General features: G+C 39.4%; 2 protein-coding genes across 5 annotated transcripts in view; one reads left to right on the top strand and one right to left on the bottom strand.

Annotated features, from left to right (window-relative positions):
* The window catches only part of LOC120747800 (cohesin subunit SA-2-like), a 58,288-nt gene extending 50,132 nt beyond the window's left edge, over positions 1–8,156 (top strand). Inside the window, exons 30-33 of one of the 2 annotated variants that reach the window (XM_040053847.1) lie at positions 2,664–2,854; positions 3,949–4,123; positions 5,094–5,227; positions 7,162–8,156. In XM_040053847.1, coding sequence (XP_039909781.1) covers positions 2,664–2,854; positions 3,949–4,123; positions 5,094–5,226 — 499 coding nt within the window. In that variant the 3' untranslated portion in view covers position 5,227; positions 7,162–8,156. The remainder of the gene's footprint in view (positions 1–2,663; positions 2,855–3,948; positions 4,124–5,093; positions 5,228–7,161) is intronic. The other variant, XM_040053854.2, reaches the window with a different exon arrangement.
* A 1,191-nt stretch (positions 8,157–9,347) lies between these two features.
* PPP2R3B (protein phosphatase 2 regulatory subunit B''beta) overlaps positions 9,348–18,698 on the bottom strand; it is a 47,840-nt gene continuing 38,489 nt past the window's right edge. For 2 of the 3 annotated variants that reach the window (XM_040055472.1, XM_040055474.2), the window contains 7 exons: positions 18,276–18,432; positions 16,864–16,912; positions 15,673–15,762; positions 14,807–14,982; positions 11,953–12,071; positions 11,762–11,868; positions 9,348–10,526 (listed from right to left, as the gene is read on the bottom strand). In XM_040055472.1, the coding sequence (XP_039911406.1) occupies positions 10,382–10,526; positions 11,762–11,868; positions 11,953–12,071; positions 14,807–14,982; positions 15,673–15,762; positions 16,864–16,912; positions 18,276–18,432 (843 nt within the window). In that variant the 3' untranslated portion in view covers positions 9,348–10,381. The remainder of the gene's footprint in view (positions 10,527–11,761; positions 11,869–11,952; positions 12,072–14,806; positions 14,983–15,672; positions 15,763–16,863; positions 16,913–18,275; positions 18,433–18,698) is intronic. The other variant, XM_040055473.2, reaches the window with a different exon arrangement.

Here is an 18,698-nt window from a genome sequence, read left to right as displayed (position 1 = left end):
ATGGGTACAGATAACTTCATTTGTTATTCTTGCATTTTTCTCAGATGAGAATCTTTGAGATCTGCTACTTAAATTGGTTTTCATAGAATCCATAGGACCTCAAGGATCGTTTTGTCCCACTCCCCCCTGCCATGGGGAGGAACACTTTCTACTAGACCATGTTGCTCAAAGCCTCATCCAGCCTGGCCTTGAGCACTTCCAGAGATGGGGAGTGCAGAACTCCTGTGGGCAACCTGTTCCAGTGCCTCACCACATTCACAGTCAAGAATTTCTTCCTAATATCTAATCTAAACTCACGCTCAGTTTAAAGCCTTGTCCTATCTCTGCATGCCCTTGTAGAAAGTCCCTCTCCAGCTCTCTTGTCAGCTCTGTTCAGGTACTAAAAGGTGCTGTAAGTCCTCCCCAGAACCTTCTCTTCTCCAGGCTGAATAATCCCAACTTCCTCAGCCTGTCTTCACAGGGGAAATGATCCAGGCCCCAGTCTGGACAATTTCTGTATTACTCTGTCCATGTTGTCTGTATTTTAAAGAGCTGTAAGCTGTGGTGACACCCATGCAGTAAGAAGTTTTCTGTTAAACCATCCTTGATTGAAAAACTGTCATTTCATTTACCTCCTGGGAGTAGTTTTTAATTAAACAAGAGGAAAATATTTAATTGTTGATGGGGCAGATCAAAGCTAAATCCTGATAATTTTTTTCCTAGGACTATATTAAACCTCTTGATCAGAGGATATATTCTGGAAGTATATTCCTGAATGTGTCAGATACATTTGATACATTCAGGTAGGTGTATTCATGGAAAAGTTTTGTGGGGAATAACAGAACCTAGCAGGGAATGTACTTGACTTCAGTTCTTACTGCTTTGGGCCTTCCCTCTGCTGCTGGGAACAAATGGGAAACAATAAAATTCACTAGAAGGGAAATTGCAGTTTATCCACAAGTACATTCATACTGTTTCTGGAATAATAGTTTCTATTCTGGGAGGCCTAAAGTGCCTTGCAGAGGCTGGAGATTATATTTCCTCTTAGAAATATTTAGATTTAGCTCCATCATAAATTATTGGATGGAATGTTTTAGGTCAACATGAACTTTGAGAAACAAACATCTGGTTATTTTCATTTTTCTTATTAATAGTGGGATTGATGTCCAGGTCTGTATGTTAACATACGTGGACGTACCTGTAACAGATGAGATACAGAATATGGGCATTTGTTAGAAAGGACTGTATTTCAACACCATCAAAGTATATGGACTTTAACCCTCTCCCCTGTAATTGCCCAGGCTGTAGCAGTAAAATACCTGGCTTGTCAATTGCTCTGTGCCACAAAATGCACACAAGAAATGAATTGCTGAATAGCAAGCAGCATGAAGGGCCTGATTCCTGAATCAGTAGGAGTCTTTCCATTGACATTGATAGCAGTTGGATTAAACACTGAAACTGTAGTTACAATATGTGCTTGTTTGAAACCAACAAATTCCATTACCAGGGTTTCTTGATCCCTTGGGGCCCCCAGAGTGCAGGACTCTAATTGTTTCAGAGTTGGTGCTTACCCTGACCTCCTCTCAGCACTGGTTTTCTTGTTTTGCAAAGCGAATGAAACATCTGATATTTTCCAGGCCACTCTCCTAATCAAAAAAAAAAAAAAAAAAAAAAAAAAAAAAAAAAAAAAAAAAAAAAAGAAAAAAAAAGAATAATATGTTGCACAGGCTGGCGTTAAAACTGTCACTTCTGGTATTTGCTAAGGTGGGGTCTGTTTTAACAGCACTGGGCTTGATTTTAAAGTGATGAGCTGTAGCTGAAATGTGGTGAATATCCAGTTTCTAATCCTGCGTCAGACTTTGGTTTTCTTTTCTTATTAAGTAGGAACCAGTCAGAAGGACTTTGTTGGAAATGTCCTCCTGTTCTTCATATAGAGTGTTTGAAGGCCTTTTTGTTCCAGGAAAGGATATAGCTTTGCCTGGGATTCAGGAAGGCCCAGTGTCAAGTCTCTGGACTGAATCAGACAGAACAGGGATTTGAGACAATGTTTCCCACATCCCATGTACTGTCACAACTGCAGCACAGTTAACTGCTTCTTGCAGACACTTGACATTTTAGTGAGAGAATTGGATTGAATTTGAGCTGATAATATAGAAAAATGGTTTAATTGGTTGTTCTTGTTTTCAGTTTTGACAGAACAGGAATTCATTGTATAAAACCCCCATTGCCTGATTTGTACTGTTTCCTGTACTACTGAGTCACAGGGAGCATCTCTTGCTTGGGATCTCCTTTGTGTTCAGTCCATGAGGTAGAAAAGGCTGCCAGAAGAAGTGAATCCTCACAGAATTCTGCTCTGTTGAGGTTTCTACTGGCAGCAGCAATTGGCAGACTTTCCCTGCACAGGAAACTCCTTACAGAAATTGACGTAATTTTGTAATTTCTGGGGATCCTGTATTGTTTCTAATGCTAAAAATTCAAGCCCTCTTTTAGCTTTGAAAACATTTGCATTTTAAATAGATGCTTCAGAGATGTCAGGTATTTCAGAGAGAAACAGTATCTTCTCTTCAGCAGTTCTGTTTGCACCTTTGGAGAGTAAAGTGAAAAGCCTTTCTTGCAATACCTGCCCCAAATATTGAAGGGAAGGATAGTGAGATTCCTTATGCTTGCTTTTGTTTTTGTCCCAGGTACAGTTACTTACAGAGGTACATAACAGAGCCACTGTCCTGCAGAGGAGATGAATGGCAGCCCTTGGTCTGGTACAGAAACTCTTTACTGGCAAATGAAGATGAGGAGAGCTCTGTCCTTGGCAGCTTGGGAGAGTGGGCCCCTATGGGCTCATCTAAGACATCTTCTTTTAAAAGGAAATTGTCTAATGGTATGAAAACTTCCCAGTTCTTGATCAGCTGTATTTTCTTTGTCTGTCTGTCTGGCAAAACTGCTGTATTTGCTATTTTGCTTTGCTGTAGCAAATTTGCACGTGCTGAAATGTATTTCATTCTTTGCATTAGCAGTACAGTACCATGATGTGCTGGATGTTGTGGACTTCCCAGTTAGAACTGTGGTTTTTGCCTTCAGCTTTGTTGTTCAAGGTCCCTTGATCACTCAATAGCAGTAAGGTTGGACTGAGGACTCCAAGTGAGGACAATTCAAGATTATCTGAATTCTGCTGTGTACTAACATCTGGTATTTGTCTGAGCCACTGAGACTTGGTTGATTGCTTTTAATTGTTAACTTAAGGGCATTGTTGCTTTAGACCCTGTAGATAATTGAGACAGGAGAGGTGTTTCCAGAAGTTGATTCAGATCTTCAGGCCAGATTATCTGGGCCAAATCATCTTCTAGGGTTTTTCTCTCTGTTGAATTTCTGGAGAGCCTGTAAGATTATATTCCTACCTTAAAGAATTATAGTTAGATGGGCTGCATCCAGGCTCTGGCAGCATTCATGGACTGCCAGTCTGTAATGAAGTATTCACTGCATGGATATGGTGGGACTTAGTTAAAATGTAATAAAGCCATTATGAAAACAATTGCTAATAAAATTGCTAAGTGTTATGGACATGTGCAGTTGTATGTGGAGGAAGGGAAATTTTTCCACAGTGTCCTTTAGTTTCTTTCTCATTCTTTCTCATAAATCTTCTTTTCAGTGACTTGCCTGCAGAGAGCTTGTTCCTTTGTGTCCCTAAAGGCCCTCCTTTCTTGAGCATTATATAGACTCAGCAGTACTGATAGCAGTTATGGACCAGGGCCAAGTTCATAAATCTGGATTGCAAAAATGACCAGTGGGCAAATTAAATGGATTTTCTTTTAAGTGGCTTTTAGCTGTCTCCTTCAATAAAGGAATGCTTTGCTCCAGATGTCCTTTGGAGCTTGGCCCAGTTGTTTTACTGCTGTGGGGAACATACTGGAAATGTCCATCTCAAGACCTCTGAGGGTGAGGCTACAGAATGACTGCGTTCACTCTCTGTTGCAGGGTCTTTGCCTGAAACCAGCCAGACTGAAGCAGCAAGTAAAGCCCCAGAACAGCAGTGTGCTTCCCAGCTTCCCTCTGCAGCAGGGAAAAGCAGAAAGAGGCTGAAATCTCAGGAGATGTGCTTGCAGGAACATTTGCCATTCCTTTGCCCAGGAGGGCTGCGTAGAAGATACTGGTGAGAGTTTGATGTCTTACGAGCTCCTTCACCTGTTCTGGCATTGACACTTGGGGTCTCTCTATCCGCCTTCTGTTTTTTGTAATACCTCCATGAGCTAAGGGTGTTTTCCCTCCTGTCTTTCTTATGGCTGTGTCCCAAGGACAGGTTAAGCTTTTTTGTTTCCCTAGTCCAATATCTGCATTTTCTGCTTTCTCCTGCTACTGTCACAGGGCTTCTGTGCCTTCTTGGAGTAATACCAGGTGTGCAGAGAAAAAGATGGGGATGGAGGAAGGTTCCCTGTCCCGCTTCCCGTATCCAGATTGGAGATCTGTGGCGCTGGTTACTCTGGGGTTTTTTGCTGCAGCCAGACAATAAGTGTTTTCTGCATCTCTGGAAATGAAAGAGCATTCTTGTCTCTGCAGATTCTGCTGTTAACTACTGCGTATGCAATGGCTTTCTTCTAGGGAAGTGTTGGTGTGCAGCATGCAGACATGCCCGAGGGAAACTCCACACAACTTGGATGTGAGAGAGGTGTTGCAGAAACAAGGAGTCTGGAGTCTACTTTTGAGCAAAGTGCTCAGTTGCAGTGTTTTTCTTTAATTCAGTTAATTTATTGAGGCGTTAGGTGCCATTTCCCCTATTAGTGTGAGGGGAAACCCAAATCCTGAGAAGATGCATACTTTTCCAGATTTTGGGACACTTGTTAAATGGACCTGGTGAATACAAGCAAAATAGAACAAAAATTTATTAAATATGAAGGTAGCCCCTGTTTAAATCAGTATTTTGTTTCTGAATTGCTTTATTGAAAATTCCTCATAGCATATTCCTGTTTCATACTGGGAAATTTTGGGCAAGTAACTTTAGGCTACCTTACATGGAGTATCAGCAGCAGCTCTTACTACTTACACTGCCTTAAGCACACTTGTGCCATGTCAGCCTCTGTTACGAGATTTCTCAAGACTTAGCTATTTTTGGTTTTTGTTTCCAGCAAAGATGAGATTAAGACGGAAGATGTCTCTGAGGAAGGTCCAGCAGAAGACACGACTGAAGATGTTGATGTCATTGGTACAGACCAGGTAATTCTGGCTGGTTTTCCAGCTCTGAGGACAGCTGTAAGTTGAGGTAGGTGAATGTCAGGTCAGAGTCTCCTGGGTAGCTATGTGGCAGCAAAAGGCCCTTTTCAGGATGAGAAAAGGAGGATGCCTTCTTCCCTTTCCAGCTGCAGCTGTAGTTTCCTCCTTCAGCTTGATCTACATTTTAGAGGCAATTGTAGCATCTAGACATCCTTAGGTCATTCTTAAGGATTGAATGCCACTTAGGGTGCATTAAGAGGAGGATCCCCTTTTTTTTTTCCCTGTGAAGCATCCTTATTAAGAGGCATTTGCTGCAGTTGCTTCATGTTACTGACACGTTGCAGAGATGGCACTGCTGTGTGGCCTGCAGGGAATATCTGCTTCAGAAATGGTGTTTGCATTGTGCTCTCTGGATGGAAATACTTGGAATGTGTCTGATCGCTGGACAGCCCTGGGCTCTTGCTGGAGTATCCCATGTTACTTGCCCTTTTCCAGTCAAGGCTGTTGGGCAGATTAAATTGTCCCCGAACAAACTGAGGGTTTGAAGGCAAGCATGAGAACATTGTGGGCTTGGAGTGGCAACCAGCATAGCCAGGGGCTTGTCTCATGGGCACTGATTTTCTTTGGGATCCACGTTTGGCAGAGCTGCAGCTGTCTGCCTGGGTCTCAGCTCAGCCCTGGACTGGATCCTTGCAGCAGGGAAGGACTTTAGCCCTAGTTTCAGATGCCTTGCTGTTCCAGCAGAGTCACCAAAAACTGATGCCTCAAGAGGCTACCTAGAACAGAGGTAGCCTAACAGTGTTAGAGGAGTAAAATTGGTATTTATTAAAAAGGCCTTCAAAGAATACACCTTGGGCAGTACAAGAGCCCGGCTGAGGCTACATCCAAGACAGACAACAGGTCACGTGTTTTTACACTTTGATTTTTGGTCCATTTACATATTGGGGTTAATTGTCCAATTACATCTTCAGATAATGGAGTTCCGTCCTCCCAGGCTGCTCTCCTCAGTTCCCTGTTGCTTACACTTTTTGGGCCTGAAGCTGTAATGGTGTCCTTGGTTCTTGGGCTAGAAAAGGATTGTCTTGTCTAAGCTGTGAAGAGAACTCACTAATACTTTATATAAAGTTTAGTTATATACTAATACAGTACAGAGTCTGGAAAATATGAAAACTAAAACTTAAGACATCACTTTGGGCCAGTGGAGTGCAAGGACTCAGACAGGATGTTGTACAGCAGGGTCTTGTGGAGTGACTGTACAAGAAAAGGGGTGGTGGGGGGGAAAGAAATATCGTGATTTTTCCTGTGGTTCAGCTAATCACAACCCTTTTGCCCCCTAAGGGTTTCTGTGTCAGCCACTACAGGGGGTAGAGCAGTTCCTTCGGGTTTTTTGCCTGTATTTCCCCCCACTCTCTGCACTTCAGAACATAACCCAGTGTTTGGCAGACAGTATTTTTGCACTGAGTCGGGCAACCCCTTGATTTCCAGTGACTCTGGCTATCTGGAATCTAACAACCACATTCAGACTGCATGATTTTTGTCTTTTTAAATGAGTTTTTGCTGTAAAGTTCAGCCAGTGGTTTTTTTAACATATGGTGGGCTTTTATTTTTAAAGAAGGCTAGAAGGGAAAAAAAAAGGGATTTCTGTCTTTTCTTTGAGTCAAATGTAGATAGTTAAAATGTAGATAGTTTGGCCCATGTAGGTGAAGCTGCTCCTGCTGAAGCTAGATAATAGAAGAATTTAACTCCATGGACAAAGATCAAAACCATACAGAAATTGCACTACTTATGGAGTATGGTGCCTTTTCCAGGCTTTTTGAGGCATGGAAATGCTTCTTTCCTTTTGTGGAAGCTGTAATTCTTTTTAAGAGCTAGCTCTATGGCTAAGCTGCTGAATGGTTACTGTTACTCAGATTCTTTATGGACTCTTACATGATGTCTCCTTTATAGCAGAGGACTGACACTCTTTTTCTTCTTGTGATGTAGGACAGTTAAGACACAGAGGATGAACAGAAGTGAAGCACATGCTATGTTTTTTCTGCAAATTGTTTACCTTGTCAATGTGGTATGAGAGCATCAACTGAGATGGCAGGAGACGTGGATCAAATTGTCTCTGTGTCTGTGGCCATCCACCCAAAACCAGCTGGTAGCACTGTGTTTGATTTCTCACCATTGCTGGCTGTGGGCGTTACTGAGGTGGCTGCTGCAGTTCTAGGGTTGGGTGTTCTGAGCATCATTACTCAACTGCATCCTGATCCTTGATGCTGCCTTGGAAGAGCTCGCAGCTGAAGGATTGGAATTGGGGTATTGACAAACAATGAATCAAAGACACGGTGAAGCAGGTGAGAGAAGCTTGTTTGAAGCATGCTGGGGCAGTGCTCTGCTGGATGTGTTCTTTACCGTTCGAGGTAACCAAATGGAGATCTCTATGTTTCCTGGCACCCGGTGTGAGGGAGAAAGGAGCCTGGCCCAACTGTGAACGCTGGGACCTGCTGGGTGATGGCAAGTGCCATTTCCTGCCTGTAAAATGGAAAACCTGGATCAATCATCTGAAAGGATTTGTGAATTCCATTGCTTAGAGAGATGTGGTTAGCGGTCTGTAAGCATCAGGACACGTTGCTGGGAAACTTGTGTCAAGGCTTCAAAGTAACAAAGAAGAAAAAGTGGACCAGCTGACAATTTTCCTCTGGAAGAAGTCCTTTGTACAGTGATCATGTGGTGTTTACTTGGAAAAAGCCTGGAAAGACTATGTAAATAGACTGTAAAGATGGCCACTCAAAAATAGAGGGTTTTTTGCATTAAGATTTTCCAAATGATCTTCACTCAAGAGTGTTTCAGTGGCAGTAGGCTGGGGAGTGCAGGCTGCTTTCGCTGACCCTTCTCACTGCTCCCTGGAATTGTACATTGTAGTAATCATATCAGCTTTATTTTATATATTTTTTTGATTGTAACTGTGTAAAATAAACTACAGAACTATTGCTTTCCATTAGTACTGATTGTCTAAGTGATATGTCCACACTCTGTCTGGAGAAAGAATGGCAGCAATTGTGCTGGCCTTTGCATTTGTTATTAGGCTGAGCAGGGAGTTCCCATGAAGATGGAAGTGAAAGCCATGACTGTTGTCCAGGTATTGGGTACATTGAAGCGGCCACAGTGAATCCATGATTTTCCTTGTGCGTAGTTGGGTGTGCAGGCTGACACAAGGGAGGTACCACTCCCCAGCTAATGTGGTTCTCGGGGTCCCCTGTGATTGCATCTGTGGATGATTTGTGGATCTACGCCTAAGCACGCACCAGATAGGCAGACAGCTTGACTGAAAACAATTATACCTGGAACCACATCAAGCAGAGGGATGCTTTAATTTTTTTAACAGTGGGGTAGGGATGGGAATTACCCTGCAGAGACAAGGTACATTAATCCTCATAAGCTCATGTATTTTAAGAAAAATGTTCTACTTAGGAAAGAAGGGACTTGGTTAGCACAAGTATAATAGAGAGCAGGATTTAACAGGCATTTCATTAAACACCAAGTGGCAACAACTTCTACAGGCTCTGCAGAAGCGATCGAGCCTACACCATAGTGATGTGTGACAGACATGTCACTGGCATGCTGGGAAAGCCCCCTTCTTAAAAAGGTAGGAAAAAGCATCTCTTTCAGTGCAACAGATGTTCAGGATCTTCTTCTGGAACACCATTTGGTCATCCTTTCCCTGAGGGAACAGAGCTTAACAGAATGCTCTGTGTATCTTTACTGTTTGAACGCCCCAAACCATGGGCAGTTAGTGAAAGGTATCCGGTCAACCCTAGAGAAATTTGACATTGGTGAGTCTCTAATAAAACTGGAATAATTAACCAAAATCTTTCAAATGGTATTAAAATTACTTGATTTTCCCTCACTAAGGTTCACCAGCACTTCAGCAATGAGTTTCTTGATACACAGGTGTGTAGGTTTGCGCAGGAGCCGGTGAGGAGTTGAGCACAACAGGTTTCTCCCAGCTGCTCAGCAAATACTCTTTTGGATGAAGAAAAACCTGCTAGAAGCTGATTGCTTTGCATATGCAGGTTGTTGTAATTACCCAACCAGACTGCATACCCCTGTAACCCATCCTATGGTGAATGGGTCTTTAATAGTAAGACGTGAATTGTGTGCAGTATGTAAAAATTAGAACTGTTAACTTACATGTATGAAAATCTTTATTTAAAAATACAAACAGTTTTTTTAAACATTTTAAAAGATCTACACTGCAACCAAAAAAATAACTTACATCTTTTTGTACATTTTTTTTCCCTGTTTTACAGTTAAGAGTGAGGCAACAATTTCAAGCTGCTGTGACACTGATGAATATCCATGGAATGTGTCAATAGCAAACAAACAAAGGGGAGGACAGACAAAAGCACTGAATGCCCACAACAAATTAGTGCACATCACTGATCAAGTAACAATTATACAAAGGATTTAAAAAAGATTGGTTCCTTCTGCATGAATTAACACACCCATTTTGGATCAAGTATGAACACTCAGACTTCATTGTTAAATAATATTTTTATGATTAACATCAACGAAAAGACTGAAGTTTAAAAGGGCATGCAAAATTAAAGTTGGGGACTACACAGAGAAGAAAAACAACTTGTCTTGGGTGTTCACTTTAGTGTATTCTACTAATATGCACAGCTTGTCAAACAAAACTCTGCTTGTAAATGAGTGCTGAACTGTGCACTCACTGTCTTATCTCCTGCTTGCCAAGGCATGAAACCTAAAAGAGGGCTGTCTATGAGCACGAGCACATTGCAGGTGTAAATCGTCTCCTCACCTCCCATACCAGGACAAATACCTGTTCTCAGGTGAGATGGATATGGTCAGTGCACCACACATCAACTTCAAGAGAATTATACAGTTCTCTTAAAAATAGTAGATAACTTTTCTCTTAAGTCAATTATTGTTACTCTTCCAAAAAGGAATTATGCAACATCTGTAAATAAATATTTTAATCTATTTTACAAACAATAAACTATTGAATAAATACAAAAATCTCATCATTCCATATAAATGCACTTCTTTTACTTAAAAGGTAGTGTAGTGATTAGATACTTTTAGCACAAAACTAAGCTGACTCCCTGGAAACAAACCCCACTGAAATGTATCAGTGTGAAGCAGACCTGCTGCAGACTGTCCCTTCTCTTCTGCAAGTGCTGACCATAAGTAACCTCTACTCAAAATCCTCATCATAGTCATAGTCATCCAAGTTTACATCAGCCAGATGGGAAGGCATTTCAAAAAATGGTCTTTTCTCCATTTGATACTTTAGAACACTGGCCTTCTGATGGTTTACAGGGTTCAGTTCTGCTTCATACCTGGAAGCAGACAAAAAAAAGAAAATTAAAGAGTCTAACTATGCCAAGGACTACCTAAATATTGGAACACTAACAAGGCAGCTGCAGGAAAAACATACTTTCCAATATTTTATAATAAAGAAATATAACAAGAACAGCACCAGGTTTCTTTAATAATTTCCTGAATTTAAGTTAGTTTATTCTCCTATCACATGCCAAACTTTCCAGTGTGAAATGCAGCTCTACTGAAAGGATTCAAAGCACACACTGAGACACTGCTCCAGTGGAGTACTTATTGGTGAGAAATGGTCAAATGCAAGACTTGCCAGAAACCTCTCAAATTATTTTCAAGAAAGCTGAACTGAGGCTTTGTTAGGAAGAACGAAATACAGCGGCAGTAGGTATGATAAAAGAGAAGGAATACTGGATTGAGGGTCTTAATGACATGCGCATGAGCACCGGGAAGCAATAGCAAATGTGCTTTTAAGCAGATGCTAGAAAGCAAAACCCAGCTGTTAACCCAGAAATTATTGATAACCATCTGCTGCCGATGCAGATGAATAGATGGATAATGAAATGTAAGTTTAACTAACACAAGCCAGTGAAGGCTGATATTTAAAAAAGGTTAACTTCAACACTTTAGGTGGGATCAATCTATAATTCATAGCTTTTAAAAAAACCACAGTCTCTGTGGAGACTTATGGTAGCTGATTAAAAACTTGACCATTTCCTGGGTTAGGGTGACTCAGGTTCATGCCTGTCTTCCCAACCACTACTGAATTTCATCACATCGTTTTTTCTATCTACTTAACAGGACTGTGCAGAGAATGAGCTTTAGATACTGCAGTTCTTTTTCTTTAAACTGCTTTATAAAGGCATTACGTGCTCATCAGTTGTTCTTTCAGAGGAAGACGTAGGGCAAAGAAGAATTAAATACTAAGAATCTATTATGAACACTAAAATAGAGCAGCACCTTGGGTTTGTCCCATGAGTTCACCACTGATTTAAACAGAAAACAAAGTTCATCTGAAGGTTCAATTCACCAAGTTACATATTTAAAAACATGGGCTTGTAAAAAGAGGTGCACATTCTAGAATAAGAGTTTCAGCTCACACATACATACTTGGTAGTCTCATACACCATTAATTAAGTCTTTTTGAGAAGGATGTGTTTTTTCTTTTTAAATGAATGATAGTGGTGGCGAGGCTCTGCTTTAGTAGAGAGGATTCATATCAAATGTACTGCTGCATTCTTACCCGTCATTCCACTGGTCACTTGCTGCCTCTTCTGCTACCAAGATATCATACTCTCCAGCAGCATATTTCTCCCAGTCAGAGACCTCTTGACTTTCACCTTCACCATCCTAAACAATCACATTGCATGTTATACAAAACAGTATTAATTGCTAAGCCCATAGCTATAAAGACTTTTAAAGCTTCCTACTCACCCGCAACATAGAATACTGATCCTTCTGTTCATGTTCAAGGTATTTGTCAAGGTTGAAAAAGGTATCAAAGAACACATTTGTCAACTTACATCGCTTTAAATCATGCAGAGTAATTTTTCCTGCAAAGAAGATTATGAGATAAGATAATTAGAGATAAAATTATTAGAGCTGAAGAGATTATTTCTCAAAAGTGGAGGAATCAAAAGGTACATTACTCAATCACCACTCAAAAACATTTGTCACTGATCCTCAATGCAATGGGAGAGATGCAAACAGATGAAATACACACCTAGAGATGTGTTCTTCTAAGTGTACAAAACTTTTAAATGATTCAGATTTTCTTCCTTGCTGTGGTTGTCATATCACACCGCCCATCAGTATGTTGGCATGAGATGCAGTCTACCTCCCTTAACTATTAATAATCATTTAAGGTATTAGTTTAAGCTTCTTCAACAGACAGAAGTCTCCAGTGAGTTAGCCATTCCTTCCCAACAAGTGCTTGGGTAGCAGGTAGGAATCTCCTATGGCAGCAGCCCTCTCTCTTCCCTGACTTGAGCAGACAAATTTATGACAGAGATGACAGCGTGTGGTTATGCTTCATACAGATGAATTTTTCATAAAGTCAAGGTTGCCACACTTGTCCAGTCTGATCAATATTTACTGCTTGAGAGGAAAGCTAAATGCTCAGAGGTGTTTTGTTTGATTTTTATAGTGTGATACTTTAAAGATTCACATCAATGGATGTGTTAAGCATTAGAAGTATTTGTCAGGTTGCTCAGAAAGGTTACCCTATTTCAAAGCTGAATATTGAAGCTTCTTCAGAAAGGCTAAAAAAATATGAGATACACAAGGGAAGACAGATGACTATCCTTAACACTCCCCTTTTATTGATTCACCTGGAACACAGGCAATCTTCCATTGTTAATCAAATAGGAGCTAACTGAAGATGTTATGGAAGAGTTCAATAAAAGCCAGACTTGGAACAGTATTTCCTCAGCACAGTGTCTCAGCCTCTAAAAAAGTGTAACTCAAGGACATCACAGGGAAGCAAAATCCGAATTCCATTTGTACATGGTTGCCACGCTTGCATCTGTCATGAAGGGCCCCAGTGTGTTCTGCCTGGCTCGTAGCTGGTGCTCCAGAATGACACAAATCCCCCATGGCACCTGTGCCGTATCTGTCAGACCCACACAGATGTCTGCTGCACTGTGCCATCTCAAGTGGCAGAGGCTCTCCACAACCAAGTAAATGATTTGAATCCCAGTTACATAAGCTCCCAGTTTAAGTTAGACTCCTATATTTGGTTCATTGATTTGCTCTCCAGATTCCATTTATTGCAATGGGAGCTTAGACACGCAACACTCATGTAGATGCCTACCACTGTCTCTCAAACACCAACACAACAGAAGGAAAATGTAAGTAATTCATTCAGGTCTCTAGAAATTAAAGTTTGCTTTTCTGCACACAAGGCATTCTACAGAAACTGTATCACAGTTTAGCCATAACTTTATGAAAGTGTCTTCTTTTGTTTCAAAGCTACGAAGGGAAACATCAGTTTATGCTGTTAGTTTTTTGTAATAGAAAAACAGAAGATTTTTTTCTTAATCCACCTTTTAAACATAATTCAGTTTTTACTTAAAAAAAAAAATAAAAATCAACCCTTCTCAAGTGGCTTTCCTTTTTATTACCCTGAGTAACTCATCTTGGTTGTGTTTAATAGCTTTATTATCCTCAAGACATAGAGGAGATACATCAATCTAGTTTAATTTTAAATGCAGAACAGAAATGTTATTATAAATGCCTTTCAGAAGCATAACATAAGACTGGAAGGGAACTACTGAGCTCAGGAGGAGATTGTGAGCAACCATATAACATAAATGTGCCTCTCAGAGCTTGCCTCACTTCATTTTAAGTGCCCCCTAGCCCCCATGCATTACACAATATTGGTCTAAGGCTTCATATTCCAGTGATATCAGGGATCAGGAGCTTTCAGATGAATCACACTTAGTATTCCTTTTTCATTTTCAATTTTTAAATTTGCCTTTAGAAGTATGTTTTCACTAAGCAAATCCATTTTAACTTGTTTAAATAAGAATAGCAAGCTTTACATTCTAGTTTTGAGCCGTTTCAATTCTCTTGGCATGCAAAAAATCACATTTCAATAAATGACAAGTGTCTTTAAAAAAATTAATTTTCCTGTAATTTAAATATTCTTAATACTAGAAAGAAAGTGGGCAATAAGCACGACTTACTAATTGGTTGTCTAACCATAACAGTACAAAACATCATGCCCACTTCTTAAGTTTTTTTCAGGTGTGAAATGTAAACTGAAGTTTCATCAGCTAAAGATGATACAATGTCAAATGCAGGAGCAGAATGCAGGTCTAGGAAAGTTCAAATGGTTGTAAAAAATAGCCAAAACCTCAGACTAGTTTATTATTCCGTTAATTTTAAGCCCCTTTTCCTGAATTTCCTAAACTGGTTTAAGAGACAAACACTGTTTTGAAACTGTTCCCTCCAGAGAAACTCAATTGAATGATCACTGGAAGAGGTGAGAAAAGAGATCCTGAGAGCATCACCTCAGCTAGACAGGGGACAAGGTTTTACTTAAGACTAAATGTGGCTACAAGCACAAAATGAAAGCTGACAAGGAATTTTAAAGCAGCGTATTAAATTTTAGTATGGAAAGCATGCCTGCCTATTGTTGGAAGACTGATCAATTATTAAGCTTTAACAAACTTCAGTAAAAAGACAACCTCAAGGCATTTTATTTGTATGACCAAGCGCTCTTAAGGCTGCACTAACTCCTAAATCCAGAGAAACAGAAGTTACAGATGGAAAAGGAGTTTATTACCTTCATGTTGTGGCTTCACAAGATCCAGCATCTGGCACAGACAGTCTTCAAATGGCAAAGGTTCTATGTCCATGTTAACTAACTTTTGGCACTGTTCTTCATAGAAATATTCCAATTCATACATAGACAAAGCACCATCCCCATCGAGATCCATGCAGCGGAACCAGTATTCAATGCTGAAATTCAATCATTAACAGCAAAGAGACAAACTTACTACAGAATTTCAAGAATTCACGTTGCCTGTTTCAAAGGCAAAACTAGACTTAAGAGTACGTTCCACTAATCCATGGAAAGTCATTGAACACCACTTACTGTGGTAAGAGTTGCTGGTATTTGCTGTGCCATCTATTATTGCACTTGAAAATACATTTGTTAATAGCATGAAGAAGACGGTTTTACATTAAAAAAAAAATCAAAGGAGACAATGAAAAATTGAATTGTACAAGAAAACTTCAGTATTTTGGGTATGTTCCCATATTGAACAAGCTAGTGACATGTCATATGATGGGTTTCTTATCAGTACCTACAGCTAATAGTAGCTGCACAGCTTTCCAAAGTCACTGGCATCATGAAACAGCTGCAACATCTTTAATGTATGGCCCTGCTCATAAATTGGCCACACACAAGTTATGAAACAATGAAATTGAATTAGTCTCTTAAAAATCATTAAAATAGACTTCTACAGCTACAACAACAGGAAGCACTGATAAACAAGGACAATGCAAAGAACTGGGCCAGTTTTCCACTCATGTTTTGATAGTTTAGCCTCTTCCATTAGAGTTGCAGCTGTTCATCAGTGGTCCCCCAATTAAGGACTGGAAAAACAAAGGCAGTATTTATTTCTGCTGAAGCAAATTCATTCTTACCTAGTTGGTGTTTTCTTGTCCTCTTCAGATATCAAAAACCAGACAAAATCAGCATAGCTAATCTTCCCATCTTTTTGTGCTTTTCTACCTCTTGAAGGCCAAGGAGGAAAAAGAAAATTTATTTTAGAACACATAGCTTTTACTAACCAAAATTAAGGATTGTTTTCCTTGTTGGTATTAACTAGTTGCTCCTAAATGATCCAGTGTTCATAAGGGGCTTAACTGTTAACAGAAGAGCCATCTCAATTTTGATGATATATTATATACAAGTTCATATGCTTTTTAGAATTTCTATTCAGGTAGAAGTGATAAGAACTTAAAAGCTTTAAAGAACTCCACTAGCTAACAGTTTTTGAATGAAAATATGAAGATAAAAATGAAATAGAAATATTCATGAAGTAAGTGTCCATGGCAAGAACATAATTGTCATTTTCTACTCATAACTGCAGAAACTAGATAACTTGCACATAGTCACGCAGTCTAGTAAAAAGTCAGGTAGGCAGTTCCTAGACATACACTTCAACAATGAAATTAATTTTTTGCTGTTTCATCTTCAAGATGTCTGTGAAAATGTGGTATATGTTTTGTCCTGCCCAAATACTACTCAGATAAAGGAGTAAGCTCTAGACATATGCCTGCTAGGTCTCTCATTTCAGCTTTTATTTCTGTGTTGATTTCTATCTCAGATACTGTGCTAGGAAACATTTCAAAAAATAATAAAATTCCATAAATACTAAAGAGGAAGTCAATCCCAAGGCGGGGGAAACCAAGAATAACTGTCAAAAAAGTGAATTAACTCAACTGGAAGCATTTTTGTAAACTTACTGATGCAATAAGCATTGATTTTACAATTAGTACTTAAAAGCTCAGTTCTCCTTGAACATTTTACAGGTTTGAGGGATGGAAAAAGAATGATGCTAACATTTCTTCCTTCTTCATTCCCAGTCCTGCTAAGTCATACCATATCCAGTGGCCAGTGTTCTTATGGGTAAAGACAGTGAAGAACTGAAGAACTTGAACTATGCCCAAGGTTCCAAGACCACTCTAGTACTACTAGAGCTTAAACTATGATATTAATCTTGAAATTCACTGCTCTTTTGTGAGGGGGAGCCATCTTTTTCCCTTGGAATAAGACACAACTTAACAAGTAAAAATTAAAAATGGATTTAGATCAGCATACAAAATAAGTACCTTGTTACTGCTCCTGAAAAGATGCGCTCTATCATCCTATTTGAAATTGCTGTGAAGAAAAGTTCGAAAGTGTCAACTCTATGCAAGTTATTTTTGCTTTGCATTGTGTTGTTGAACAGTTTACTGGAACACTCCTCTTACATACACAGAGCAGTGAGAAAGATCAAGTGTAGTGCTCATTAATCCCTTTGAGTCCTTTTAGAGAGGATCACCTAACACAAAGTCTCCAAAAGCAAAGCTACAACCACCCAGCTTTGAATTAAAACATAATGCAGAAATAGTAATAAAGTTGTAATACAAGAAATAAAATTGGCTGATTAATAAAACTGCATATCCCAGTTCGTTGACAAGTAAATTTTGTTCTCCAGTGGCATTAAGTTTAAATGACCTTGGCAAAGAGCCAAAACAGAACTGGCATGATCAAACATAATAAACATACCTTACTGATTCTGACAGGGGTCTATTTTTGACATGGTTTTGACCCATGCTTCTATTTTGAAACCATTTCAGAGATTTTGGAGACATGTCTGAACTGAGCACTACCTTTGTAAAGGATATTCAATTTATTCTTAAGAATTTGCAAAATTAAATTGCAGGTGGCACGGTATTAGTTGTGCTTTCTTTTTAAAATATACTAACTTAATGGAGCAGCCACTCAAATGAAAGCAGTTTTCCTCTCTCACTGTCCTAAAGCATAGTCAAACTTCAGCAGGTAAATTTTCAGAAGCAATGAGAATTGTGTTTATCCTTTTTAACGTGGGATAATACTCCATAATCACTTTGTGCTTAAGTAAGATTTCCAGTCCTGAAAGGAACTCTATTAAGATAGACATGGGGCATCTAAAAAGAGCCCCAACAGCTCCATACAATCTAAAGAATATTTAAAATAGGAACAAGTGTGCAAGACTACAGAATCACGATCATTGCATATTACATGCAGCAAATGTAAACCTGCTAACTAGTGCTAAATAGTATTAAACCAAAGCACACTGCAGCAGAGTTAGCAAAACTCCAAAAATAAGCCAAGTACCTGAAGGTATGTTTGCCTTTTCTACTCTTTCCATACCTTGCCATAAAAGTAATGCTACTTGAATAATATCAGTAAAATGGATTGCATCCAAGATAACAACCCAAAATTGCCAAATAAAACCATTTATAATACACCAACACTTAAGTGATATTTCCTCTGCTTCTTTGTCAAGATCAGAACTCAAATTCAGAATTTTCCTCAAATGTGGTATTTGTAGATGCAAAGTAGCATCACAGATGACTTATCCTCGTTTAGTTCACTGAGTCAGCAGGACCAGCTACACTAACAGACTCATGAAACCAGCCTTGGCATTAAACCACTTCCTCAACTCAAAGTTACAGGTCATTTAATACATTAGACAAAGGTGCTTCATTTGTCATACCATAATCATTATGTCGAGCTAAATCCTTCCGATCAATATAGAGGTCATGGTCTGTATCCAGCTCCCAAAATTTGCAATAGATAACATAAAAATGTTCATATGAGAAGTACTCTGTCAGCTGGTTAATATCAGCTTCCTCTTCCAATAATGCCACATTCTATTATCAGAAGGATAAACAGAACACATGAAAGAGTTTGTAAGACATTCATTTTTTGAATGATCTGAGTTCTCATAACCAAGTTAATATCTAATGCTATTTCAGTGGAACAATTTTTTTTTCAGAGACAATGCACACCATACAGTGTGACATCAAAACTGAACACACATGGCAGAAAATGAATGCATTCACAGAAGAATGAGTAGATTAGACCATCTTCTGCTACACACATGCATACATGTCTAGATACAAAAAGTTACATTTAA

The sequence above is a fragment of the Hirundo rustica genome, chromosome 2 (genome assembly GCF_015227805.2).
Source record: "Hirundo rustica isolate bHirRus1 chromosome 2, bHirRus1.pri.v3, whole genome shotgun sequence".
Classification (NCBI taxonomy): Eukaryota; Metazoa; Chordata; class Aves; order Passeriformes; family Hirundinidae; genus Hirundo; species Hirundo rustica.
This window is presented reverse-complemented; position numbering and strand designations above follow the sequence as displayed.